Source organism: Petaurus breviceps, unplaced genomic scaffold (assembly GCF_028583685.1).
Source record: "Petaurus breviceps papuanus isolate PSGF00001 unplaced genomic scaffold, PetGlider_PUasm1.0 186, whole genome shotgun sequence".
In the NCBI taxonomy this organism is placed as follows: domain Eukaryota; kingdom Metazoa; phylum Chordata; class Mammalia; order Diprotodontia; family Petauridae; genus Petaurus; species Petaurus breviceps.
The window spans coordinates 47,746,115-47,772,005 of record NW_027185798.1 but is presented as its reverse complement, the minus strand read 5'-3'; the positions used below and the strand labels follow the sequence as shown (position 1 = coordinate 47,772,005).

At 52.7% G+C, this 25,891-nt stretch overlaps 3 protein-coding genes across 6 annotated transcripts in view; 2 read left to right on the top strand and 1 right to left on the bottom strand.

The window, feature by feature from the left end:
• The window catches only part of ATXN7L2 (ataxin 7 like 2), a 9,338-nt gene extending 513 nt beyond the window's left edge, over positions 1 to 8,825 (top strand). The window contains exons 2-11 of the mRNA XM_069090440.1: positions 1,473 to 1,538; positions 1,941 to 2,045; positions 2,474 to 2,672; positions 3,003 to 3,307; positions 4,022 to 4,104; positions 4,410 to 4,657; positions 5,580 to 5,778; positions 6,077 to 6,198; positions 6,695 to 7,490; positions 8,671 to 8,825. Coding sequence (XP_068946541.1) covers positions 1,473 to 1,538; positions 1,941 to 2,045; positions 2,474 to 2,672; positions 3,003 to 3,307; positions 4,022 to 4,104; positions 4,410 to 4,657; positions 5,580 to 5,778; positions 6,077 to 6,198; positions 6,695 to 7,490; positions 8,671 to 8,685 — 2,138 coding nt within the window. The 3' untranslated portion in view covers positions 8,686 to 8,825. The remainder of the gene's footprint in view (positions 1 to 1,472; positions 1,539 to 1,940; positions 2,046 to 2,473; positions 2,673 to 3,002; positions 3,308 to 4,021; positions 4,105 to 4,409; positions 4,658 to 5,579; positions 5,779 to 6,076; positions 6,199 to 6,694; positions 7,491 to 8,670) is intronic.
• A 911-nt stretch (positions 8,826 to 9,736) lies between these two features.
• CYB561D1 (cytochrome b561 family member D1) lies at positions 9,737 to 17,037 on the top strand. Of its 4 annotated transcripts, none has more exons than XM_069090436.1 (3): positions 9,737 to 9,951; positions 12,020 to 12,057; positions 12,441 to 17,037. In XM_069090436.1, exons 1-3 carry the CDS (start codon positions 9,792 to 9,794, stop codon positions 12,942 to 12,944), a joined length of 702 nt encoding a protein of 233 aa, XP_068946537.1. In that variant the 5' UTR covers positions 9,737 to 9,791; the 3' UTR covers positions 12,945 to 17,037. The 4 variants fall into 4 exon arrangements, with proteins under 4 accessions (XP_068946537.1, XP_068946538.1, XP_068946540.1 ...); XM_069090437.1 differs by lacking the exon at positions 9,737 to 9,951 and adding an exon at positions 10,558 to 10,755; XM_069090439.1 differs by lacking the exon at positions 9,737 to 9,951 and adding an exon at positions 10,574 to 10,693.
• A 2,692-nt stretch (positions 17,038 to 19,729) lies between these two features.
• Positions 19,730 to 25,882, bottom strand: AMIGO1 (adhesion molecule with Ig like domain 1). Its single transcript, XM_069090431.1, has one exon. It carries the CDS (start codon positions 24,935 to 24,937, stop codon positions 23,453 to 23,455), a length of 1,485 nt encoding a protein of 494 aa, XP_068946532.1. The 5' UTR covers positions 24,938 to 25,882; the 3' UTR covers positions 19,730 to 23,452.
• Positions 25,883 to 25,891: the final 9 nt, after the last annotated feature.

Sequence of the window (25,891 nt, the reverse complement as noted above, 5' to 3'; positions counted from 1 at the left end):
CTCGGGGTGACAGCGGGCACCGCACCCCAGAAGAAGTTTGCGAGTGAGAGGTGGAGGAGGAGACCGCATGGAGCAGTCTCTGATGACACTTGTTCTCTCGAGACGTGTCCCCCGCTCCATCCCCTTCCATTATCCTTCCTGCTTGCACTTGACGGACTTTCTAGCTCAAGAGCTGCCCCTTGTCTCGGGCACGCACACCCCCCTCAAACCCGCACCCCCATTTCTGATGATTATATAAGACTGTCAGCAGTCCCCTTAGCCCTGCGGGGGGCGGTGGAGGCTAGCCTAGCTGGGAAGTAGCGGAGGAAGCCCCCGAGGGGGATCCCCGGCCCCCCCCCCCCCCCCCCCAGCCTGCCCTGGGCTGCCAGGGGAGCACGGGACCATTGTCAGGGTTTGGGCGCATTTAGAACCGGAAATAGAATCAGGCAGTTGACTCAGAATTGATTTCCCCCCCCCCCCAAGGGATGAGGAGGGGGCGTAGAGGAGGGAGGGGAGAAGGAGTAGGGGGGGTGGGGGGTGGGGGGAGGCTGGACGGAGCTGCCTCCTCCAGCAGAAGATGTTTTTATCATCAGCCCAGAACCAGAAAGTGCCAGGGCAGCCCTAGCCCAAAGCTGCCTGCAGGGAGGGGAGGGGCTTGCCCAGAATGGAATCGTGAGCGGGGACCTGGGGAGCTGGGGCTCTTTCCCTCACTGGTTTGGGAAGGAGTTTGCCCCTCCATAAAGTGCTTCCAGTTCTCCATCTGGAATGGTTCTTCTTACCCCAGCCCAGAAGGCCGAAGGGCTCTGGAAATGGTCAAAGGCCCCAACACAACAGTTTTTTTTTTTTTCCTGTACTGTATCAAGGCTGCCTTAGCAGGACTTGGGAGGCTGGGAGTATGTTTTAGTGGTCCCTATCTGGAGGTCTGGTGGTATCCTGGGTAACTTGGGGAGAATGGCCACTTAGGACCCTGTGAAACGGGAGGGGAAGTGCTTGATAGGAAAAATGGAGGAGAGATTCTCAGATCTGGAATAAAACTCTTCCAAGCTAGAAGTCATTGGTGGGGGAGGAACAAGGAGGGGGAAGAGGAAGAGGGAGACAAGAGTCTTTCCCCTTTAAATGGGAAAACATTCCTTCCAGGGGGTGGGATTTGCCCACAGTCATCCAGTAAGTCAGCAATAGAACATGGAATAGAACCTTGTATTACAGGATCCTTAAGGGAGTAGCTGGTTCTGTTAAGGTGGGAATCATTACAGAAGCACTTGTACAGGGGCCTAAGCACTCGAAGTCACCCCCCAAAGGATGCCCGAAATAATCCTGAGCATCAGTAAATATTTGTGGTCCGCCCCCCCAAGGGTGCAGGCTACACTAACATAGAGAATGATGTAGAAGAGACGAGGTCTCTGCATTGGATGCCTCTAACCTGGCCACCCAAGGATACTGAGGGGCTCCTGAAGAAGGGAAAAGGTGCTCACAGAGCTGTGTGTCTCTCTCAGGGGCTGAACTGGAGGAGAGCAGCAAGAATGGGAAGAAGCTGGATGCCATGACCCTCATAAAAGAAGGTTCGAGCCAGCAGACAGTAGCACTGGGACCCCAGGCAGACTGTTCACTACTACCTGTGTGACCTTGGGCAAATTAGTTCACCTTTTTAGGCCTCAGTTTCCATGTCTGTAGCATGACCAAGTTGACTCGGATGGTTTCGAGGTCCTTTCTGTATCTGGGCCCATCATCTTCACTTCTTGCTAGAGGAGACTGGTTTGGAAGCATCAGGTCAAAGGGCTGATTCCTTTTCCAAAGGGAAGAAGTATTGTTGCCTGGCCCCATCCCCCCTCTCTCACATAGGTGCTGTCTCATAGCTTAGGAAACTGGGTGCCTTCTGGGTGGTCAAGGCGAGCTTTGAGATGAAGTGGAGTAGGGGCAGCTTGGGCCCTTTCCCAAAGTGATGTGAGCACCTGTCATTGCAGACATGTCCATCTTTGGGCACTGCCCTGCTCATGATGAGTTCTACCTGGTCGTGTGTAACCACTGCAGCCAAGTGGTGAAGCCTCAAGCTTTCCAGAAGCACTGCGGTGAGACATGGGGGGGGGGGGGCTGGGAGGTTGGGAAGGAAGGATGAGAGGAGTAAGGGTAGAACTCTGATGACAAGGAACATGGGAGGGCAGCCAGAGGGGGAGGAGAGTGGGCATGGTCCCGACAGCAGTGCAGTGAAGCACTCAGGGATGAAATGGGGGAATGTTGGGGCTTGGGGTTGAGGTATGACCAACAGGGACCTCCACAAAGCTTGGAGGAAGGAAGTAGAGGCCCTGAAAGGGACCTTTCTCAGGTCTGAGGTGTAAGACCCCACATGATGTTACGGGGTTGTAAGCCTGCAGGAGCTATCCCCTTGAGAGGCGAGGACAGGAAAGCTGCTTTCTCATGGACCTGGGAGCAGGGATGTGGAATGAAAAATGTAGTTGATGTCATTCACTCTGGGTCGCTTTGCCCTTTTTTGTGATAGAAAGAAGACATGGGCCTCTCAGCAAGCTGTATGCCCGGGCTCAGGCCTCTGCCACCTCTCAGAAATGCCATGCAGTAAATGGGCAGGGCCCAGCTTGTGGGGGCCAAGGCCCCACCAAAGCCTCCTCAAAGGAGAAGGTGCAGGGGGGCCGAGGCCGGGCTAATCACCCACCTGAGAAGGCACAAAAGGACAACCTCTGGTAAGGAGAGGCTGAGGGCTCCTCTCAGGCTCCTCCCCAACTTGGGCAGGGAAGGGGTTAGTGGGGGAGGTATATCACCCCAGGCTTGGCTGAGGTCACTGCCCTGAGGCTGAAGCAAGTACAACCTGTCCTCCCCTATTTCTCTACTGCCAAGATGACCGAGGCCTTTAGTACCCATTACCCCCTTGGGAGTCTTCTGAGTCTTCAAGGAAAGCCTCCAGAAGGCAGAGACCCCCTGTTGGGGACAGAGCCTTTGCTTAGGGGGAGGCCTTTCCTCCTCCCTGCTCCCATAGCCTCTCCCTTCAGCCTGTCTCCACTCTTTCCTTCTAGCCTCTTCGTGCCTGTGGTGAATTTGGAGAAGATTTCCAGTCTCCCTAAACCTGACGGACAAGGGATCAGAGTGAACCCCAAGCCTCTGACTCCTCATTCCACTTTTCTCAGCCCACCCAGTGGTCTTACTAAGGATACCCCTGGGAAAGCCCCCACAGCTCCCTCTTCCAAAGAGCTTCCCAGCAAAGGGAGCAACGACTCAGTCCTCATGGAGGGGCCTAGCCCCCAGGCCGAGAGTGGTAGCCCCCCAGAGAAGGAGCCCAGTGTTGCCAGGCTTCAGCCCAAGACCCATAAGAAGATGGCGCGTGAGTTGTTTTGGAGGCAGGCGTGAAGGGCAGGGAGCCTCTCAGTGTGATTCTTCTTTGCTCTTCTGGAAGGGCTATGGGGGAGGGAGAGTTGGGAGACTGGGAGAGGAGGTTTCAGTGATAGAGAAAACCTGCCAGGCTGGCATCTGCAAAGGTTAGGGGCCATGTCCCAGACCAGCCTTGTGGGATCCTCAGCACACATGGTCATTTCCAAAGAAAGTGTTCTTTCTGGCCAAGACATGCCAGAGCCCTCTGGGTGTTGATATTAGCTCTGGGTTACCTTGCTGGGTGCTGAACACAATAGTGACATGTGGAGAAGCCCTCTCACATTAGGATGCCCATCTCTCTCCCCTCTCCCTGCTTGTTCCTAGAGCATCAAACAATTGATTTCCCCTTAACTAGTGTTCCAGCTTCGAAATACCACTTTTGTTTCCCCGTAGGTGTTGGCCCTCCTTCTCCAGTTTGCTTTGGGTTTGGATGCCCACAAAGAGAACACAGCCTTTCCATTTTTCTAAGTGGAGTCACTGGGTGTCTCTTACCCCCCAAGCTTGACACCCAAGGAAAGCCAAAGGCAGCTTCAGCCTAAGTCCCATGTTGTTCCTAGGACAATTGGTGGGGAGACTGAGACCTCCCCCTCACCTGGGGCCACATGAAGCTATCCTGGGACTGTAGGAGCTGTGCACCAAGTTGAGGCTGCCTGCTCTCTCTCTGCAGGGAAGGAGTGTGATCTGAACAGGCAGTGTGGGGTAGTGAACCCAGAGACCAAAAAGATCTGTACCCGCCTGCTGACTTGCAAGGTATCCCTTGGTGGGGGAGGGCAGGCCCAGGCCTTTGGGAAGGAAAAGTTGGGGAAAACCATGGTATTCAGAGAGTAGCATAGTTACAGACCAAGAACAGGCTGAGGGTAGGACTGTATTAGGAACCTGGGCCAAGCCAAGTCCATCATTCCAGATTGGGAAGGTCCCTGGGGAGAACTCAAGCACGATTGCTTCTGCCCATGCCTCATGGTGCTCACCCAGATACATGTCTGGAGGGTCTGGGGGTTGGATCTCATACCGTACCCTGAGCCCTTTGGTAGAGCTATCCCAAACTTGTGTTCCAGATTCACTCTGTGCATCAGCGCCGGGAGGTCCAGGGCCGGGCCAAGGACTTTGATGTGCTGGTGGCAGAGCTGAAGGCCAATTCCCGAAAAGGGGAGTCCCCCAAAGAGAAGAGCCCTGGGCGAAAAGACCTGGGCCCGGAGCGCCTCTCTCAGGAGTTGCCCTCTTCAGCCCAGGCAGCTGCAGCTCTGCCTGGCAGCACCTTCACACCCAGGGCCAAGCAGACTTATCCCTACTGTACACTGCCCAGGTAAGGACCCGGCCCCCACTCCACATCTGTGGTATACATACTCCCCCTCTTAGGTCTCCAAGGGAGAAAGACCTGTAAGGAATGGTGAGTGGCAGGAGTCTCCTGGGACACTCACAGGATATGCTTTCTTCCAGTGTTCAGGTGTTCTACTTTCAGAAACTATAAGCTTAGATAGGTGCACTCTGACTATGGGGGGCAGAGATGGAAGAAGCAGTGAAGGGGTGCTGTCTAGGTCTCCCCTGATCTGGTCTTAATATCCAAGCAGGTGATAATTATTCTCCATCTCCCTGATCTTGGCTCCTTGTCATAAAGGGTTCTTTAAAAAGGATGTTTCTAGGGCTTAATCCCTCATCATCCCTGTGCTTTGGGAACTCTGAGAAGAATGTAGCCCATTGCTGCCTTCCGAAGAGGCACCTCTAGGGGCCTGAGTTTTCCTAGCTTCCTTATATGACATGATCAGACGGAAGCTTGGAAAGGAAATGACAGGGCCAGGTCTGTAAAGTGAGTCAGTGAACATCCTGTATTGATCATCCCTCAGTGCACCAGCTACTGTGCTGGGGATGGAGGGAGCTGTCCCTTCCCCAGGGGCAGAATGGAACATACACATTGCTCTCAGGACACAGGCATGGCTGTTGAGGAAGTCCCACTACCACTGTTCAGTGCTGAAGCAGTGTGGGAAGGTGGAGGAAGAGATGGGGGAGTTTGCTGAGGTGACGAGAGCTGGCTGGGGCTGATTCAAGGATTTAGGGGAATGTGTGTGGAGGACGTGGGAGAATAGCCCAAGCAGTGGCTTGGCGTGGACAGCAGGGGTGGAGAGAGTGAGTCCCTGGGCTTTTGCCCCCTCTTATCTGTGGCGCCCAGAGATGGGCTTCTGTGTAGGCTTTTGGAGACAGTCCCTCTCCGTTTTCTTTGGCCTTTCTAGGTCACGGGTCTCCTCTGAGAGTGAGCTAGATGATGAAGGCCCTTGTGGTGGTGATCGAGACCCAGGCCTCTTTCCTTTCCCTCTGCCTCGGGGTGGGGCCCAGGCTTCCAGCGAGGAGAGTGAGGAAGATGTAGCCCCTGAAGACTTCCATCACGTCCCTGACTGTCATTATGCAACTCGGCCCCCTCGGCCACAGGCGGTGAGTGTTGGGGGGCTGGGGCTGGAAGGTCCTTCAGTCCAGGGCCCGGGGTGTGGACTGGAGCCAGAGAGCACGTCCCCTCCTCCACACTCAGCTGCTGGACCCACTCCTGGAGCTGTGGGAAAGCATCAGTGACTTGTTTGCCCCATTGAGCGAATAGTCTTCCTCTCTCCTGACATCATCCCATCCCCACCCCCACTTTCTCTCCTCTTTCACAGACACTAGAGGGCACACGTGTGTATGTGTGTGTGTGCATGCATGTGTCCCACTCACTGGCACTTTCCTTTCTGGCGTCTAGTTCTGCACCTTTGGGAGTAGGCTGGTAAGCCCGGGATGTTATGTGTTCAGTCGGCGGCTGGACCGGTTCTGCTCTGCGCTCAGCTCCATGCTGGAGCGACATCTCAGCTCACATATGTGGAAGTAAGTCTTCCAGCCCAAAGGCCCTTGTTGGGACCCCTGACTTCAGGCTCCTCAGCCCCTCTGAAGCTACAGGCTTTGGAGAACCCATGCCTAGAGTCTCTCCTCTAGACGTCCCCATTCCATACCTGAAGACCAAGTAGTCTCTTACTTGATCGTTGCCATTTTTCTTCCCAGGGCGCACCTGGGCTTCTCTTGGGCTTGGGTTGGGGTAAAGGGGAAGGCCTGGAGTTAAGGCGTTTGGGAGCTTGGCAGCCTGGAGCCTATACTCAGGTGGGCACTTGGGGCAGGGCAGAAAGGAGGACACTTTAGAGAGGAGGGGGAGGCCTTGAGAATGGCTTGTAAGCTGAGGGATGATGGCTGTGCCCCCTCCCCTCCACCTTCTTTCCTTTGGTTGCCAGCAGGTGGCAGCAGAGCTCAGCGTTTGTTTGCTGGTTCAGGGTGGGGGTGGGGATCTCAGGGTGCTCTGTGACTCAGGCTGCCTTCTTCTTTTCTGCAGGAAGATCCCACCAGCAGCTGAGCCCCCATCTCACCTCCTCATCTCTCCCCCACCTGTTCCCCTGAGCCCTTCCTCAGCAGGCACCTGCCCCCGCCTTTCTGGTCCCAACCACAGGCCCCCCTTCCCACCTTCTGCACCTGTCACCAAGGACATCCCAGCCCCTGGCTACCCTGCAGGTTCTCCCAGTGTGGGGGCTGCCTGCAGCCAGGCAGAGTGCATGGGTGGGAGTCAGGCCATCACCTCACCGCTGCCTGCCAACACCCCTTCGCCCTCCTTCAGTAAGCTGCCTCCTTCCAAGGCCAGCAAGCTGTCCAAGGGCAAGGATGGGACTGATGTGGAGGCCCCATCCCGCAAGCGGAAATTGTCCCCTGGCCCTGCAGCCTTCAAACGGACCTGTATCCTGGATCCTCCTGGGAAAGGCAAACCCGCAGGCTGCCGAGCCCTCCCTGCCAAGACTAAGCCAGCCCTGGGCATAGGGCTCAATGGGGCAGTGGGACCCCGGGTGAAACGGGCAGGGCCCCTGGACTGTCGGGGCTCCCCACATACACCCCCAGCGCCCGTCAAGGCCTCCCAGCTGGAGAACCGGGGGGGAGCTGGCCATCCAGCCAAAGCTCTACAGCCTAACTGCCTCTCTGAGGAAGAGGCCAAGAAGAGGAAAAACCTGGCCACGTACTGTCGGCCAGTGAAGGCAAAGCACTGCCCTGCAGGGCCCCCAGCGGCCGACTCGGCCTGCTCTGTGCGCAGGAAGAAGCCCAGCCCAGCCTTGGGCTTTGAGGAGAAGTGCACCACACTGAAGGTACCATGCCTAGGGAAGGCAGGGGAGCTGCAAGGAGGGCTTAGGGGATGGGAGACCACCAGATTGGGCCCCTCCTTTCCCTTTCCTATTGGACAAATAACAAGGGACACCCAGGTATGAGGAGTGCTGAGCACATCTAGGCAAGAAGGGGCAGATGGAAATGGAAGAGGAGAGTGTGAGAGGAAAGAGAAAGGTTAGAAGGGAAAAGCAAAATGGATTCCCTGGGACTGTGTGACCCTGAGGGTGGCATAGGTTGTTCCAGGATGTGTTCTTGATTTGGAAGGCCCACTCTGATACCCATACCTGGCAGAGGGGATGCTGCTTTTCCTGTCCTCTCTAGTTAAGGTGGCCTTGTCTCTTGATTCAGTGATGACTCTCCCTGCAGTAACGGAGAATGATCTCAGTTTCCTTGGGGAAAGAAGGCTGGGTTCTAAGAACTTGAGTCTTCCTAGGAGAGGATGGATGAATGATGGGAAGAAGCTTGGGCCATCTGGGCAGAGCATAACATTCAAGAGAGGGTTTAAGAAGGGGTATTTGTTGGTAGATTTCTGTCTGAGGAGGATAGCCTTAGCTGGAGGGTGTCAGGCTGCCCAGGAACTTGGAGATGATGTGATCTCTGTTTGTCTCGATCATTTAACAGACCATGCATATGAGGGCCCCATTCCAGCTAATACCAGGACCAGAATTATTTTCTGGCAGTGGTGGGGGTCTCTAGGGATTTCTGCTACCTACATGCTGGTCTTCCAGCTCCCAGTTGGCCCCGTCTTACCAGTGTGTGGCTGGTAGTTCAGCCTTTGCAGAAAATTCTTTGGAAACGTGAAAATGCTAGTTATTCCCCATGTGCCCTAGGGTCAGGAGGACTTCTGGGTGGGAAGGGAAGGTGTTGCCTCCTCAACTCTCCCTCCCTGCCATGCCTTCTTGGTGATAGCAGTGGGAGTGCTGCATGTCTCTGTGACAGCAGCTCAGTAACCATATGGGTTCCTTAGACAGAATTCACTGGAGGCAGCCCCTGTGCTGCTGCATTCTTGGGCCCCTGTGCTGCTGGTGCTGTCCCAATCGGACTCCTTCCCTGCCGGGGCTGGAGACCCACCGGCTGCAGATTGTTCACGAGGAAGACACACTCTTCCCAGGCCAGTGCTTCCCCCCACACAGCTCTTTCTTGCCTCTTGTCTTCCTGCAGTCAAAAGCGCATTAATGAGAAAGTGCCTGCCCATCGCAACGGAGCTGCCAGCGCCTCCTCCCTCTCCAGGATCCAGGCCCCAGGCTGCTGCTGCTGCCGCTTTTTATAACTTTATATTATTTTTTTTAAGAAAAAAAACTATAAAAATACCTCAAGACTGTCTCCCTGTTCTGTTACTGCCAAACACGGTAACAACAAAACACAGAAAAGGAAAAAATGGAAAGAAATCAGTCTCCTTCTGCCCTGTCTCTGATCCCTCTGGTAGGTTGAAGCATCCAGGGGGGCCAGGTGTGAGGTCCCACCCCTTACAGAGATCTCTTTCTGCTTATTTTTGTCTCTATAGAAATGGCAATGACCTCTGCAGCCTTGGTGTTCTCCTTCCTGGGAAATCTGAGGGGTGTAGGTAGGGAAAGGGACTGAGTCAGCTCCCGGGCCCTCCCAGGTGAGGCTTTGCCTTGAACTCTCCCCACGTCTTTGGGACCCTCTTTCCAGGTTGCCGCAGCAGTGGCGGTGGGATGTGGGGCTCCCCTTGGGTCTCCCTTGCCCCACGGTCCGGGGGCCAGAGTGGAAGGGCACGCCCCGAGGGTGTTGGGGGATGATGCGCCTTTGTCCGAGGGACCAGGGCAGGGCCAGGAAAGCTTTCCTTGGCCCCGGGCCTGGGCGGGGAGATTAGTGTCCCCGGGTCGCAGGACGGGGGAAGGCAGCCGGAGGAATGCAGCAGTCGCATCACTTGGGGGGGGAGGGTTCCGAAGAGGGGCAGCCCTGGGCGGGGGGCCGCGTCTTGGTCCCGTGTACAAAGGGCTCGGGCCGCGTGGTGCATAAGTTGCCCTGGTTCGCTTCCGTGAACCTCGGCGCTAGGGCCTCGTGGGTCTGCAGGGGGCCGAGTGCCGCGGCCCCACAGGTGGACTCCCTCCCAGCCCGGGGTCTCCGCTTGCCGGGGGCAGGATGGCGCACTCCTGGGATCGCGGACCTCTCGCCAGGGGGCGCTGCCGGCGACACCGCCGCGCCGCCGACCGCGTCCCGGGGGAGGAGCCGCTCCCGCCGCGGTGCCTGACGCCACGCTCAGGAACCCGGAAGCGCGGCCCGGCGGCTGGGAGAAGCCGGCCCCCCGCAGCCCGGCCATGCAGCCTCTGGCCGTGGGGCCCGTTCTGGCCTCAGTCTCGGCCGCCGCCAGGGAGCCCCGGCTGGCCCGCTGGCTGCGCTGTGGCAGCGGAGTCCTGGCGCATCTAGTGGCTTTAGGCTTCACCCTTTTCCTGACCGTGCTGTCCCGGCCTGGGACCAGTGAGTAAGGGTGGGACTGAGTTGGAGGAGAGGGGCGGGCCCGCTGAAGAAGGAAGGGCCGATTCCCGGCAGGGCGGAGCTAAAGAGCGAGGGGTGGAGTACTATTCCTTGGGGGCGGGACTAGAGAATGAATTGAAGGGCAGGCTTCCAGTGGAATAGGGATACAGAGGGAGGGAACAGGGCGGGGCAGGTCCTTGGGGGTGGGGCTAGAGAATGAATGAAAGTCAGTTTCCAGTCGGATGGGGCCAGAGGGGGAGGGACAGGGCACAGCGGGGTCCTTAGAGGCGGGAACAGAGAATGAATGAAAGGCAGGCTTCCATTGGGATGAGGCTAGAGAGGAAGGGGCAGGGCAGAGCAGGCTCTTGGGGCGGGGCCAGAGGATGAACGAAGGACCGGCTTCCAGTGAGATGGGGTCAGAGAGAGAGGGACAGGGCAGAGCAGGTCTTTGGGGCGGGGTCAGAGAATGAATGAAGGGCAGGCTTCCAGTGAGAGGGAGGGGAGAAGCAGAGCCGGTTCTTGGGGGCGTGGCCAGGAAATGAATGAAGGGCAGGCTTCCAGTGGGGCGGGGTTAAGAGGAGAGGAGCAAGTTCCTGGGGGGCGGGACTAAGGAATGAAGGGTGTTCCCCGGGAAAGTGAAGGGTCCGGAGTCCTTGACCTGGGGTGATGATCAGTTCGAGGACCTGAGAATGTGTTCTGGGCCAGGAGAAGACAGTGGAGGCGGGACATCTGCGTTCAAATCTCTGTTAGGCTCCCACGTGGAGGAGGGGTTTGCTCCGGGCGGTCAGGAGCCATGCGGGTGCTGCAGTGGGTAGAAGTTGCAGAGAGCCTGATTTAAGCCTTATGGCTGGAGAAATTCCTTAAGGAATCGACCTGTCCAAAAGTGGAACGGGTTGCCTGGGGCGGGGGGGGGGTCCTCCTGACGTCATCGGGCAGCAGCTGAATGACTACTTGTCAGGATTCCTTTTGTGCGGGGCTTGGGCTAGTCGGACATTCGAACGCTCAAATTCAGTAATGCTCAAGGAAGGGTTAGCCGCCAGGTGGGTGGGGTGGGGTGGGGCGTCCTCCTGTGGGAGGGGCTAGAAACCTAGGGTCCTAGGGGTTCCTGAGGGTTGGAGCCAGGGAAAGGGCAGCTTCAAGGATGTGGAACTAGAGAGAAGGGGGCTGGAGTGGGAGGAGACAAGTTCCTGGGAATGGGGCCAGAGATGGAGGGAGCACGGGGTTTCAGGGTTGGGGCAGGGAGGGACAGGCTTTTGGGGGTGAGCTTAGAGAAGGAGGGGTGGGACAGAAAAGGTTCCATAGAGTAGGTACAAAAAGGAAAGGCTGGACATCCACTGTAGGGTGGGGTCAAGGAAGAAGTTTGGGAATTGGTTCCCTGGGGTGAGATTGGAGAGTGTGTGTAGGGGGGTTGGGAGGGGGAGGTTTCTGAGTTTGGAACCAGGGAGGGAGGGGTATTAGGCCAGAGAAGGAGGGGCAGACCTTAGGGATATGGCCAACAATGGGGTGGAGCCATAGAAAGAGGGGTAGGTTCTGAGAAGCTGGGCCAAGCAAGGGAAGGGAGTAAGGAAGAGTTTCCTGGGGATAGGGCCAGAGAAAGAAGGGCAGGCTCCTAGGGATGCAGGCTAGAGAGGACTCTGGAGGATTGAGGTCATTGAGGGAGAGGAGAGGAAGGAGCCTGGGAAGGAAGGGCTGGCTGTAAGGTGGGAGGGAGGGCTGCTTGGGGCCAGCTTGCTTATTCTGAGTGTGGGAGGGAAGAGTATAAGATTCTGGAGAAAAGTGTAAGTTTGGGGGAGTGGGTGTTGATGCCAAGGCAACCTCCTAAGAGGGGCAGGGTTCTCCAAAGACAGGGATGATGTGGGGAAGAATGCTGAAGTATGGAGGCCCAGCCACTAAGGACCCAGCAAGGCCTTGGGCACTAAGGAATCATGGGAGTGCTAGGTGGTTTCTTTTGTTCTTGGTTGCAATTTGGGCTAGAAATCTCTTAGTGGGTGGGCTCCCTTGGAGTGAAAAGACAGCCCTGGGATAGGGAAGTGGAACTGAGTGGCTCTCAGTTTGTTCTTTTGGTTTCCAGGTCTCTTTTCTTGGCACCCTGTGTTCATGGCCTTGGCGGTGAGTTTGACTTTTTTATCCACATCCTCTTTGCCATGGCTTGTGTCCTTAGGCTTCTCAGTTGGCACTCATTTGGGATATCGAGTTAAAAGTGGCCTCAGAGGATAATCCTTTCCCACTTCTGGGGTCTTTAGGGAAACGATGTTGTTATACCCTCTCCCTCCTCCCCGAGATGGATGTTCATACTGTGGGGTTCAGCAGTCCAGATTCTTTTCCCAACACCCAGATTCTCGACTGTTCTGGACTTGGGGATCTGTCCTCTTGGTTAGGGGACCCACCTGTTACCTGTTTTCCCTGGTGTTAGGGAGGTCTCTCTGCTCCTCCCTTTGTTTCTCCTTTCTGGGGGACTGGGCCACTAAAGCTGTCCTCATTTGTATTTGCAGTTCTGCCTGTGCATGACTGAAGCCGTCCTGCTCTTCTCTCCTGACCACTCTCCATTCTTCTTCTGCTCACGCAAGGCCCGGATCCGACTACACTGGATAGGGCAGACCCTGACCATCCTGTGTGCTTTCCTGGGCCTGGCCTTCATCATCTCCAGCAGGACCCGAAGTGAGCTGCCCCATCTCGTGTCTTGGCACAGCTGTGTGGGGACTCTGACGCTGTTGGCGACCATTGGGCAGTCCTTGTGTGGGCTTAGCCTCTTCTGTCCCCGGGCAGCCAGGGTCTCTCGTGTGGCTCGCCTCAAACTCTACCACCAGACATTTGGGCTGGCAGTCTATCTGATGGCCACGTGTACCGTGCTCTTGGGCATGTACTCCGCATGGTTCCAGGCCCAAATCAAAGGAGCTGCGTGGTACCTATGCTTGTTCCTGCCTGTCTATCCAGCCTTGGTGATCATGCATCAGATCTCCAGTTCGTATTTGCCAAAGAAGAAAATGGAAATCTGATTCTGAGCTCCTGCCTGGATCCCCTTGCTGTTCCCATTAGCCACCTCCTCCTCAGGATAGGGCAGTTACTTTCTTCTTATGTGACTTTTCCTGTATTGTTCCTCCAGCCCAATGAGGCAACCTGGCATTTTAGAAACCCAAGTTGCTGTTAGGTGGTGGTTGAAAAGTCCAGAAATAGAATAACATTAGAATTGGGTGAAGGAGGAAGATGGTGGGGAGTAGGGAGCCTCGACCTCAGCTTGCTGACTTGGGGTCAGGGGCATTGTGAAGAACTGAGGTTTCTCAGTAGTTTAGATCATTGAGGCGGTGAGGTTCTATTTGGTTATGAAGGCAAGCTACGGTTGGATGCACATCCAGATCCTCTTAAGAGACAGGGTGGTATCAGAAGCAGGAGACCTGGTTACTCCTCATTCCAGCTCTGTCACAAACGAGTTGGGTGGTTTTGGGTCAGCTTTCAGGATCTAGTGAGGAACCTGTAGGCGCCTTCTTCACCGATAGATTGAGGACATTGCATCACACTATCTTTAAGTTTCTGTTTGACTCCAAAATGTCTGTCCTGTGAAGTTGACTTTGAGGAGGGTATCTCTACCCTCCCATGACACATCCCTTGGTACCCTTGTCCTAGAGACAGACCTTCATGGGGCAGGGCTGCCTGGACAATGGGGTTGACCTAAGGTGGTCATTCTTATGTTTACTTTTGGACTGCCTCCGATGGAGGAAAGGAATGTGTACATGGGGCCTCCTAGGTACAGAGTGACCAGGCTTTGTAGGTGGCAAGGAACCAGGTCAGGCTGGGGTCCAGGTGTCCTAGGCTCCCGATGGTAAAGCACTAGAGTCACTTTAATACTTTGGTGGGGGGTGGGGAATCAGAAATGGGTTTCATGGTAATGAGCCATGTACCAGGCTGGGTCCTGGGCTTTGCTGGGTTTTCTCTTTTCTCTTAAGTACTATCCCCAAATTCCCAGTCCTTTGCTTTTGTCCATCTTAGGGCTTAAGTTCTTGCCTTAGAAAAGTCTCTTGAGAGATAGTGAGAGGTTGGATGGACCCTACTTAGGGCTGGGGGTGTGCTGAGATGGGCAGATGTATGTGAGGGTCAGCTTATATGTTAAAGGGAACCCCTTTATCAATCTTATCCTTTGCTCTTCCTCTCTCCTCATTTTCTAGTCCTTCCTTAGACCCCATCTCGTTATATCTTTGATGGTCAGGGTTTTGGCCCAGGGTTCCTGATTGATTGAATTTGGTGTTAGGGGTCAAGGAATAGACTACTCTAAAGTGAGATCTCCTCACTGTGGTTCCAAGGCCTTTCCTTTGTGTCATGTACTTAACTAGCAAACAACAGTCCTCTAACTGGTATGTTTTAGTTCCTTAGCCAAAGGGGATTGAGCCTAGGAGTAGGGCAAGACTTTGGTAAAGTCCATTGCAGAAAGGACTCAAAAGAGGGGCCTTGGAAGTTCAGGGGAATTCCCAGAAGGACTGGAGTGAAGGACCAGAAAAGTATATTGGTGCTAGAGCTTAGACTTCTGGTAATCTGGATCAGTGGGCTTTGGGATGAAGTTCTTAGATACCTGTATGGCAAGTGCCCAGTGCTGGTATGGCACATGGGCAGGGTGAGAAGGAAGGATGGAATGATCTCCAGGACACAAAGAATGGGTGAGAGGAGGGCAGAAGGCCCTTCTACATTGGACATTTTCCCCAGGCACATGAAGTGGTCAAGCAGCCTCGGGTGACTGTGCAGATGAGTGGCCTGCTGGGTTAGGTTCTGTCCCTGGCAGCCTTTGTGCCCTTCCTGCTTTCTCTGTCCTTCTAAACTGGAAATTTGTGGGGGAACCTTAGTTTTGCTGAGCAGAAAGGGAAAGCACTGTTCTTCGTAGTTTGTGTTTTGCTTTGATGTTGGAACAGGGTAGTTACTGGGGCAAGGGGAAGGGAGGGTTCATGGGTACTAGATAGACCTGTAGGAACTGGTCTTGGCATGGTGCTGTCACATGCCCAGTTGCCCAGTCTCATTTCCTCCCCTTCCTTGCCTCCCTCATCCTAGGCACCACCACACTTCTGACCTTCACTGAGTGTGGGGACAGTGTCCTAATTGCTCCTCCCAGAGGGAGATGCTATGTGGCCAAGTAGGCCTGGTCTGAGAGCTAAACGGTGCTGCTGCAATGAAGTCTGAGCTTGACTGGGGCGTTGTAACCTCCCAGGTGGTGAGGGGGCGGGCAGGCGGGTGTGTTGACAGCCAGCCGGCAGTTTGCGTGGGCTGTGCCAGCTGATGTCTATTCCCGGCCGTAGATGGGGAGAAACCATTTCTGTTCTGCAAGAGGACGGGCCCCAGCTGCCACGGCCTTCCGGCATCTTCCTCCCCTCTGTTCGCCCGGAGGGCTTGGAGAGCCAGGGACATGCTTGAGGCAGATTGTGGAAGGCCCAGTTTGGCTGGCTGGCTGTAACATGGGCAGTAGATCACCAGAGGGAGCCCTCTTCCTTGGCAGAAGTTACCTCACTTCCCCCCACCCCACTCCCCTTTTCCACCTGGCTTCCCATCCAGCCACAGCAGCTGGACCCCCATTAGCCCTCTGTGCCAGGGCTCTGTCCCTCCAGCTGGGACGGTAGTAGCTGCCGGCTGTTTGTAGCTCTCTCCTCCACCCCTCCTCTCCTGCTTTCTCCATCTGGGATGCTTGGCATCATAGAAGAGAGGCAGAGGCCCATGGCTGACTTCTGTCCCCTTGACCATACCCCTGTGACTAGGGAGGGCTGCTAGTAATCAGGCTTTTTTTTTTTTTTAAGTCGGAGTGCTCGGATTTGAAAAAAAAAAATTGCATGGCATTTGCACAGATTTGTGTATTAGGATCACTACACTCTGAATATGTAGAATAAGCCTGTCATTAAGTTCAAAGTAAACATTAAGGGTACTAGATGTATAAAATATAGATGCTTTTGAAATCAACCCCAGATTAAGATACTTTCCTCTGCACCTCCTGGCTTCACTGCTCTCATTTAGCTTCCCCTTGAACTGGGAAGACGATGGGAGTTGGTGCTTCTGGCCCCCAGGCAGCTCCCTATTCTGAGCTCTCGGAAGAGGGGAGAGGAGCCCCACCCAGCCTGTTTCTCTCCTCTCCCTTCTGTTGCCCACCATCCTGCCATCTGACAGTGTCCTCTTCTCCCTGACCTCCCACCTTATTCCTGGGGCTGTCCTATCCCTTTTCTTTGATTTTCATTCTCCCCCTCCTCTCTCCTTCCCATGTACAGATTCTACAGAGCCTCTTTTTGAAACCTCAATGTGGGAGATCCAGGCCCCCTCCCTGAGACAGCTGGCTGCTGTGCCAAGGCCTGTTCAGAATTAATAATAATCATTAGCTGACATGGTACTGGTGCCTTTCAGCTCCAGATCTCTAAGCACTTTGAAGGCTGAGTCAGGCAGCCCTCATATCTCCTCCTCCCTTCCCTGCCATGGGGTGGTATCTTGGTGGGAAGGAAACAAGGAGTTTTATCTCCTAGCCTTTCATTGAGGAGACTTTCCTTTCTGAGTGGGAAGATAGAGTCCTGGTGTTCTAACAGGACTTTCAGGCCCAAAGACAAGGTATAGGGAACAACAGCGGAAGCGTCTAGCTCAGGCTGGCATCTGAATACCATAGTCCTGGCCTTTCTAAGGGCCCCTCTTCCACTTCCTTGTCTGGCCTGTGTCTTCTGTGGGAAGAGAGTGACACCCTGAATCAGGAGACCTGGGTTGTAGTTAGTCCTGAGCCACTAAAATGAGCTATGTAACCTTGAGTTCATCATTTAACACCTGCCCCAATCTACCTCGAAAGGTGTTGCATGGGTTACTTGGGGAGCAGGAGGCAGGTCCAGTGAAGAAAATACTGGGTTCAAGTTCTGACACTCTGCTACTTACTGTGTGACCTTGGGCAAGTCACTTAACCAGAATCTTCAAACTCATTTGTAAAACGTGAATACAATCTTGCACTACCTACCTCATAGGGAGGTTGTGAGGATCAAATATGAGAGTGGTTGGGAAAGTGCTTTGTAACTGTAAATGCTGTACGACTCTAAGCTGCTGTAACAGATATGAAAGCACTTTAAAATGTATAAAGCACTATATGCATATCAAGTGTTGGTCTTTGATTTTTCTCATTCTTCTGGTGCAGCAGGTGCTCGTTAAGTGATGGGCATGTCCTGAAGGTCTCCCTCATCACCCTTTACAGGTTGGGGCTTTTCTCTCCAGGGACCTAAGTCTGTGTTGGGTTGTTTCATTTTGCCAGCCTCTGACTGTTGGAACTGGGATCACAATCCAGCTTTTCCCTAAAGCTTTCTATTGAAATTAGAAGAAAACAAAGTCATGAAAGCAGTGCCATTTGCATTAGGGAAAGAATAATTTCCATTCCGTTTGTCTGAGAATAGCCAGTAAGTCTGCCAGGGATAGAAGCAGAGGGGCAGGAGCAATACTGCAGCACGCAGACCCAAGTATTCATTTTTCATTCTAATTGTTTCTCTCTGTTCCAGGATCCAGGAATGAAACTCTAGTTGGGCATTCTGGGCAGTTCAGTCATTGCCAGTGTGGGGCATGGAGACATGAGCTGGTATTCAGCTGAATGGGCTGTCACCAGAGCCTATGCTGGAGGCTGGTTTGGTTTAGACAGCCAATAGAGGCCAAGCTAGTTTTAGAGTGGGACTGAGCCAGAAGACAGGGCTTGGAAAACAGGCAATGCAAACCTCTGTTCTGAGAGCCCTGAGCCCCTGGAATGGTTCAGGTAGACCCCAAATACATCTCCAGGACCAGAGACAAGGATTTTGTTCATCTATTTGGCTCACTGTCAGAATTTCCTGGAGCCAAGTAACTGCCCCCCACCCCCTTCTCTCTTTGGATGCCACCTACCTTAGAAATACCTTGATGTATCAAGGATCTAATTATTGTTTCCATTAAATAAAGGTGAGTGGTACCCTGGTCCAAAGCTAACCTAGTGACATAGGGAGGCCTCTAGCCACAGTTAGGCACCACTGGGCTGGACACACAAGCTCAGGCGGCCATTGGGACAACACCTTTAGGGAAATAATGGTCAGGTTGGGGGAGAAGTGCATAAAGCACTCTGGACTCAACATCTGCCAAGTGCCCCACACCCATTTTGGGCAGCGGGGACTTCTCCCACCTATGTTGACGTTGGGTTTGTTCCATCCCCTCAGTGTCATATAAGCTCCTTTAGGGCAGACATTTGTTCCATTTTATTGTCATACTCCTAGCACTGTGCCTTACACATAGCAAGCCCTTAATAAATGCTTACTGGATTGGAATTAATCACTTTTAGAATCTCCAGGTTCAACATTGGCTTGTTTTTTGAACAGGCAGTTCCCTCTAGGCCATGTCTTCACTGGTCTGTGTTCCAAAGGCAACAGCCATACCAAAGCAAGGCTGAAAGACTGTGGGGGTGAGCGTAGGGTCTTCATTGTGTCTCAAGCACTTGACCTTTTTCAGCTGCCACAGGAATGATGAAGAGGCTTGACTCTGGCAGATGATTTCGCTTTCCTCTCAGTACCCTAGAGAGGGAGAGTTTAGCACAGGCTTAAGAGCTCACCGTGGCCAGTGCAGAGAAGCTGCCAGTCCTGCTGCTGGAGCCTAAGCCTTTTCTACACTGTGGGTGGGAGGAGAGAGGCTCTCCCATTGGTTTCCTGGGAAACAAGATAAGCAATAAAGGGACTGCAGTAGCAAAGAGGGAAGGAGGAGTTCATAGAGCAGGCTGGGGAGAGAGGAGAGCAGATTTCTGGCTGGGAGACTCCTAGGACTCTTACCCTATCTTTCTCCATTCTGAGATGAGGCAGCTGTTGTACGGATCCCCAGCAGTGCTAAATAAGAACAGAAGCCAAAGAGAGCAGCAATGTAATAAGCAGGATGAGAAATGCCAGCCAAGGTCTGAGAAACTGCTTATAGGAAAAGACCACGAGCTAGTACTCCAAAGCCCCTAGGACGGTGTAAAGAGATCCCCAAGACAGGCTCAGCCACAGACCGTTTAGATGAAGCTAAAACAGATCCAGACTCTCCTTCACCTCATCCCTACTGTCGGTCTTTGGATGGGATGTGCTGTTAATTACTAAAATTATTCAGACTTTCAAACTTACTCCTTATACTGTCTCCCTTCTATCCTATTGTGGGACCTTCTCCTTTAAGAAGGACATAGCTCTGTGTAGCCAGAAAATGTGTTAAGTTCAGGTTGGGGAAATCTATTCTGGTTTCTAGAAGAATACAAGTGCCAAAAAAAAAAAAAAAAGGTGGGGCTTGTACCTCTGTCCCAGGCAATATCCAGCACATATTACCAGCCTAACCAATGGAAGTTCTATGGTCTAAGGTAAGAAAAAGTAAAAATTTTTGAAAGTCAGTTAAGTTCCCAACAACCTGGCATTATTTGATGCAATCCAAACATTTTTCATAGTAGCTAATGAATAACACACTCAGGCATGTTGCCTGAGCCTGAGTGACTTCAGGGCCCAGACTAGAACTGCATCAGAATACAGCCAGCCTTGAAGACAGGTGCAGTGTGGGCTGTCAGCAGGCAGTGATTTGGGCCACTGAAGCAGGTCTGCTAACTGCAGTGCTTGGAAAAGCACGGCTGTCTCTAAGTTTTTCAGTTATTAAATTCCCAGTTGCCAGAATTTGTTATTTATTAGAGCCCATGTTCATGCCCAGATCTGTATCCTGCCCTAGTATCAACAGCCCCTCTTTTCCCCATGCTTCACATCCCCTTAGGGAACAGTGGGCCCTACTCACAGATGACATTGTTACTACAGAAATAAATCAGTCACAAACCAACATGGAACAGACTCATGCCTGGTTTAATGATCACTGTCTTCTTCAGAGCAGAGGCTCAGACAGATGGTGGAGTCAGGAGGCTGCGGGGTCTGCCAGCCTGGATGTACACAAGTGGGAGGAGAGGGAACCTGGACACAAAGGGCCCCATTTGCTTTGCCAGCAAGGGGACAAGGGCTGGTGGGGGAGGGGAGGGACAGAAACACACAGTCAGATTCAGTATCTTTCAGCTACCTGCCTGTGCAGGGTGGGGGTAGCTCTTCTTTCTCAATTCCTTTCCAAGAACCCCATAAATACAAGTGAAGAAAAAAGGATTACACATAAACACAGATTGTGCAGCCATGTCATAATCAGTCTGCAGGGACACCTGCTTCCAAGGCCTGGACGGTTCTCTTCATAGGACACCAGTTAACAAACCCGTATCATGGTAAGAACTACTTCCCTAGGCAGGAAGCCATTTGGGGGTCTATCAGCAGGAATCAGGTTAGGGCCCGCTAATCAGAAGTACATCTATTCATTAACAAGTCCTGGAGAAACAAACAGGAGCTTTCTTCATTTTTGCAGGGAGTCAGTTTGCTGGCCAGTAACTAGCCAGAGGCCCAGGTCACTGCGAATGCTCCCAGAATCCATTTCATTTCACGATATTTCTGGAGATTCTCAGAACCTCCGAGTTCAGCCTCAACAAACAAACAAAAACCACCTCAAAAAGTTAAGACTTGCCCAGGTTCCCTGATAAATCTGAGAATGGATTCCAAGTTCTTATATCTCTAGGAAAGAAATGTCCCTTAATGCCTTTGGAAGACAACCAGTTACAGGAAATTTGACTTTTACTCTTTCCTCCTATACATAGCTGATGATAGGGATCCTCAGTCTTAGCATGGCACTTGACTAGGAAGAGGCAGCACAGTGAGCCTCTGTCAACAAACTTCCAAGAGAAATACCATTTGGCGATCTCATGGCTACTGCCTAAGGATACCTTAGATCAAAGTGAAATTTCCAAGGATCCGAGGAGCCAGCTACAGCTTCCACTCCCTTCCCTCAAAAGCATTCTCAAAATACCAGCAAGTGGAGGAAAGTCACGGGGGTGCAGTGATCAAAGAATAATAATACTAGCTCATACTTATACAGTGCTTTAAGGTTTACAAAGCACGTCACACAGATTATCTCATTTGGTCCTCACAACAACCCTGTGAGGTAGGTGTCATCCCCAATTTACAGATGAGGAAAGACAGAGAAGTTGAGTGAAGGCCAGGACTGTACAGCTAGTGTCTGATTCAAATTCCAAGTTCAGGTTTCTACCTCACTGTGCTGCAATGCCTCTCTGAAAAGGGGGGAAACTCCAGAAACTTCAGGGAGGAGAATGTCCAAGTGGTTTTATACTGAAGGGATATTGCAGGACCATCAGGATGCCTCTGCTAGAATACAGTATATTTTTAAAGCTGTGTAAGTGTGGGATAACTCTGTGGGTAGTGGTAGAAATCAAAGGAGACACACTGTCTAGGTCAATGCCAAAATGCTGGTGTGCATGCATACCTATAAGTTGTAAGTAACTGGGGGAAATGCTGCATCTCTCTACTGTATAAACTGCTGATAAGAGGTGAAAAGCAGCCTGAAGAGCCCAAGGATGGATGGGGGCACTAGTCCTCCTGCCCAATCTTATTAGGTAGATGGAACTAGACCTTGTACAAGAAACAGGCAACCTTTACCCTGTATGTATGACCCTGAACAAGTCACTGACCCTCTTGAGGCTTGTTTCCAACTGTAAAATGATGGAGCTTGTACTAGAAGACCTCTAAGGTCCCTTTCAGATCTGAATCTCTGGTCCTATGATTCCCCCAGGAGATGCCAAGTTAGGAATATCTCCTGCTGGGACCCAGAAAGCAGTTCAAATGCCTGGTCTGAGAGTTAACTGGGAGAAAACAGGGCCAGCACTGGTAGCGGAAGAAGCAGAGTGAAAAATGTGTCCAAACCTTCATGTTGCTCTACCTCAGATGCTCAGAATAACGTTGCCAGGGCTGTGATCCACTTAAATGTTGCTGAAAAGACTAATCTATAGAGAGTCTGAGAGAGGAGCGGGAGTGCACAGACATCTTCTTTATTCCCAAGCTAGTCTCCAGTCTTAGAAGAACTCTGCCATACACCATACCCCCAGACCCATGGCCAGTTAGGAAGTTCAGCCATTGAGTTCAACCATTCAGACTTCAGGTGTGGGGAGACCTAAGTGCTAAGGGCAAAGGTGGCAGCACCAGCTTCCCAATTAGGTTTGATTCAACTTATTTGACCTGTAGAAGGATTGCTTGCAAGTTGGGGCAAGTATAGGCCTTTAAGCACTTATCTACCCCGGACTGGCCATTCTGGGACAGACCAATTCCTCACAAGCCTTGTGCACAGTTAAATCCCTTACTCTAGCTTGCAGCAGGCAAGAACTGTGAGTTAAGATCACTGGCCCGAATTTTTAGAGCCACTTAACCTAGACCTGAGAAGGAAACCTTGCCAATTTGAGGATGCTTCACATTGTGTTGACCTCTCCCTTGACCCAAACACCATTTACTCATGAGGATCTTAGGCCCTCTTTGATTCCTTCCCTCACTGCACTGTACTGAGAGAGTTCATCTCTCACCAAAGCTTGTTGAAAAGGCTGAGGAAGGGACAGCAAGGGAAGAAAACTAGATAGACTAAACAAAGTTTTACAAAATGGAGGCTAATTTAGCCTATCTTTATAATAGGCAGTTCCCTTCATGTCCTCCCACTCCCAACCTCCACCTCCCCAACCCAATCATTTTATATGCCATGCCTGTGGTCGGCACCTGCAAAGGCCCTGCCTGAGGTGGTGAAATCAGTAGACCCTGAAGTACAAATGCACAGCAGAGAAGAGACCAGGGAGTCAGAATCCCTATTGTTCACTTCAGGAGTAGGTTTTGAGGCGTTCTCCTAAACTGTGACCCAAATAGCCTAGTTCATATCAACTGGCACCTTGTACCAATGGATAATCCCCCAATGTCACACTCATTATACTGATGCCTTCTATAAGCTTATATTGGTTATAAGGGTTCCCTAGTTTTCCATAGGATCATGCTGGTTATTTGCTTCTGTGATGCAGTCACCTACTTAATTCTTCTTGGAAAAGAGGAAGGTGAGAAAATTTCAGAACAGCTTTGGGGGTCATTCTTGATTCAGGGGTCTTTTTTTGGTTCCTATCCCATTGCTTAAGGTTTTCAATTCCCCTGCCTATGAGATATAGGTTCCTAACCAAAGATGATATACCTGTAGCAGAAACTACTAGAATTAGGCCAACTGCCCAAATCTACTCCCATTTAAGTCCCACCCCAAATCCCTGGGTAGAGGGTGGAAGAAGACATTGAAAAAAATCCCATTTTTCTTTCAAATGCTTGGATAATGACCACTCTCTTATGGGGCCAAAGATGATGTGGTAAAAGCTTAGGGAGTCGATTTCCCACCGGACCCACCTGTCTTAGTTAGACATGTTCCTTCATCATCAGCTGAACTTCCCAGAACTTTGGATAGGGGTGCAGCATTTGCCTGAGAGTTGCAGATCTATATTTAAAAATCTTCTACACCCAGGGATGGAGGTGGGGCTTCTTGCCTGTTGTTGCATCTGTGCACATTTCCCTTGAGGACCGGGAAAACCAACACCCTCAGGCAGCCCTCTTCTTTCCCCTTACATCTTTTGGAGGTTACCATTACCTCTTTCCCATCAACCCCACCCTACTCACACCACAATGGGTGTATCAGAGAAGACTGAGCTGACTGATTCTGGATCAGACATTTTCCTCTGGCCTTTGGCCCCCTCAGGCACAGGGAGGGTGTTGCCAGGCTTTAGTTTGCCATTTTGGCCCTGCCCATGTCCTGTAGGTTCCAGAAAGGCCACTCGACGGTCAAAGCCACTGTCCTTGCCACCACCGCCAGCCATTGGATCATGGTTTGGGGTAGTGCTGAGCATGGATGAGCTGAGGCTATCTCCCTGATGGCTTGCGGGCCTCTCCCCAGCACGGCACCAGCAGCGGCATGGGGTGAGGTACAGATAGATCAGGACCAGGACCACACTGAGGATACAGCCCACCAGAGTGGTGTAGGCTGTGTTGAGAGTGTCATGAGATCCATGCTGGGTGAAGTTGTGGACCTTGACCTCCACAGACAAAGTTTCATTGAACATGTCCCCTACCGCATAGCAGGTGTACAATCCCTGGTCCTCAACCCGAATGCGCCGTAACTGAAGGCTACCATCTCCCAACATCGACACTGTGCCATTGCCCACCTCCATCAGTACTTTTTCGTTGTTTGGTGTTACCCATTCCTTCGTCATCCCCTGCTGCTTGGTGTCACAGCTAATGGTCAAGGTTTCGCCCAGGTGGGCTTCAAAAACACACTCCTTGAACTCACTGCAGTTCAGGGTGCTGCTCACATTGAAGACACTGAGCGTCTTCTTGGAATGTACACAGTACAAATCCTCCTGAAAGTCCATCACTGAGCTCAGCTGACGATATTGCCAGTGTGTGAAGAGCCTGTATATATCGCAGTCACAGGTGAGGGAGTTGTTATGCAGGTACAGTCCATTTTTCATCCAAGCTGGCAGGTCCTGCAGATCAGATGTGGGCAACAGCTTCAGTTTATTAGAAGACAGATCCAGGAGGGTCAGTTGGGGCAGCTTGGACCTATCCTTGACCAGTTCTACAGGAAAGCGAGCAATCTGGTTTTGGCTCAGGTAGAGTCTCTGAAGGTGGACCATGTCATCGAAGGCGCTGCGGTCCACCTCCATAATTCGGTTGTTGTACAATAACAACACCTCCAGCTCCTGGAGTTCACTGAACAGGAACTCATCCAGGGTCCGCAGATGATTGGAGGAGAGGTCCAGGTAGCGCAGCTTGGGCACTGGGGAGAAGGCCTCCGTGGAGATGAAGTGTAAATTGTTATGGCTGAGGAACAACGAGTGAAGATGGGTCAGGCGTATGGAGGTCCATTGTGCCCGAAGGTGGGTCAAGTTGTTGTGGCTTAGGTCCAGTTGTGCCGTGTAGCGGGGCAGAGACTGTGGAACGTTCATCAGGTCTCTCTTGGAGCAGCTGAGGATGTTGCTGGCACAAAGGCAGGCTGTAGGACAGCTGAGAAGGGAGCGCCCGGTTCTGGCGACCCCAAGGCTAGACAGGAACAGGGACAGGGGCAGGAGCCAGATGCCTCGGCAACCACTCTGGTGTTGCATAGTGTCACTGGTAGGGGGGGTTGGAATATCACAGTGGGAGGCCTAGAGGAAAGAGTAACTGGAAATGTTCTAATGGGGAAAGGATTAAGGGAATGGGGGTCATTATCAGGAGGAATATATTTGCTGAAGTCTAGTCATCAGGGCATAAAGAGAGAATAAATGGATTGATGTGAGAGAGGTCACTCGGGTCCAATTACCAGGTACTATCTAGGTAAGGGGAATGCAAGTTCTCTAAGCAGAGTGGGTGAGAGAAGACAAAGGTTGCCTGGCCCTGGTGGATGTGTCTGTGTGAGAGGACAAACAGGTAGGCACAGGGAGGTTTTAGGACTTTGGGCAGGGAATCTGGGGACTACTTCTTCAGTCTGGTGGGCTGCCCCAGGCACTCACTAGTCAGACTGGGTGTGGGAGGTTCACAGGAGCTCTCTAGTGTGCTGGGGTTGGGGGTTATAGGGCTGCCCCCCCCCCCGGCTCTGGAGATGGGGAGCAGAAAGGAACAGGCTCAGGGGCTGAATGGTGGGGTGTCACAGGGGTTGTTTGCTCAAGGTCCGGAGGGCTTCACAAGGCTGATCTAGCCTGGAGAGAAGGGTGTCCCAAGGACTGTTTGCTCAGGGTGCTGGGGGTGGGGGAATCCCAGGTTGTCTGGTCAGGGTGAAGGTACAGAGGCAGTGTGCTGGGGGAGGGGGTGTCTGCAGGATTGGGAGGGGTCACCGGGTCTGTCTGACCAGCGACTGGGGACAAGTGTCCCAGGGCCGTCTGATCAGGGGCTCAGGGGTAGGGCCGTTATCCAGGGTGGGGGTGATCTCGGCGCCGCCTGCTAATGGGGGCGTCTTAGGGCTGGTTTTGCTCACAGGCCGGGTCCCAGGACCGCCTACTCACGCGGGGGTGGAGAGGTCCCAAGCCCGTCTGCTAGGGCTGAAGTGGGGGAGGTCCCAGATCCGTCTGCTCGCGCAGGGG

Excerpts from the sequence above, each read along its gene's own strand:
- CYB561D1 (XM_069090436.1), top strand. The coding sequence starts at position 9,792 with ATGCAGCCTCTGGCCGTGGGGCCCGTTCTGGCCTCAGTCTCGGCCGCC. Across the intron at positions 9,952-12,019 it reads GCTGTCCCGGCCTGGGACCA|GTCTCTTTTCTTGGCACCCT; the intron begins GTGAGTAAGGGT and ends TTTGGTTTCCAG. Across the intron at positions 12,058-12,440 it reads CTGTGTTCATGGCCTTGGCG|TTCTGCCTGTGCATGACTGA; the intron begins GTGAGTTTGACT and ends TTGTATTTGCAG.
- AMIGO1 (XM_069090431.1), bottom strand. The coding sequence starts at position 24,937 with ATGCAACACCAGAGTGGTTGCCGAGGCATCTGGCTCCTGCCCCTGTCC.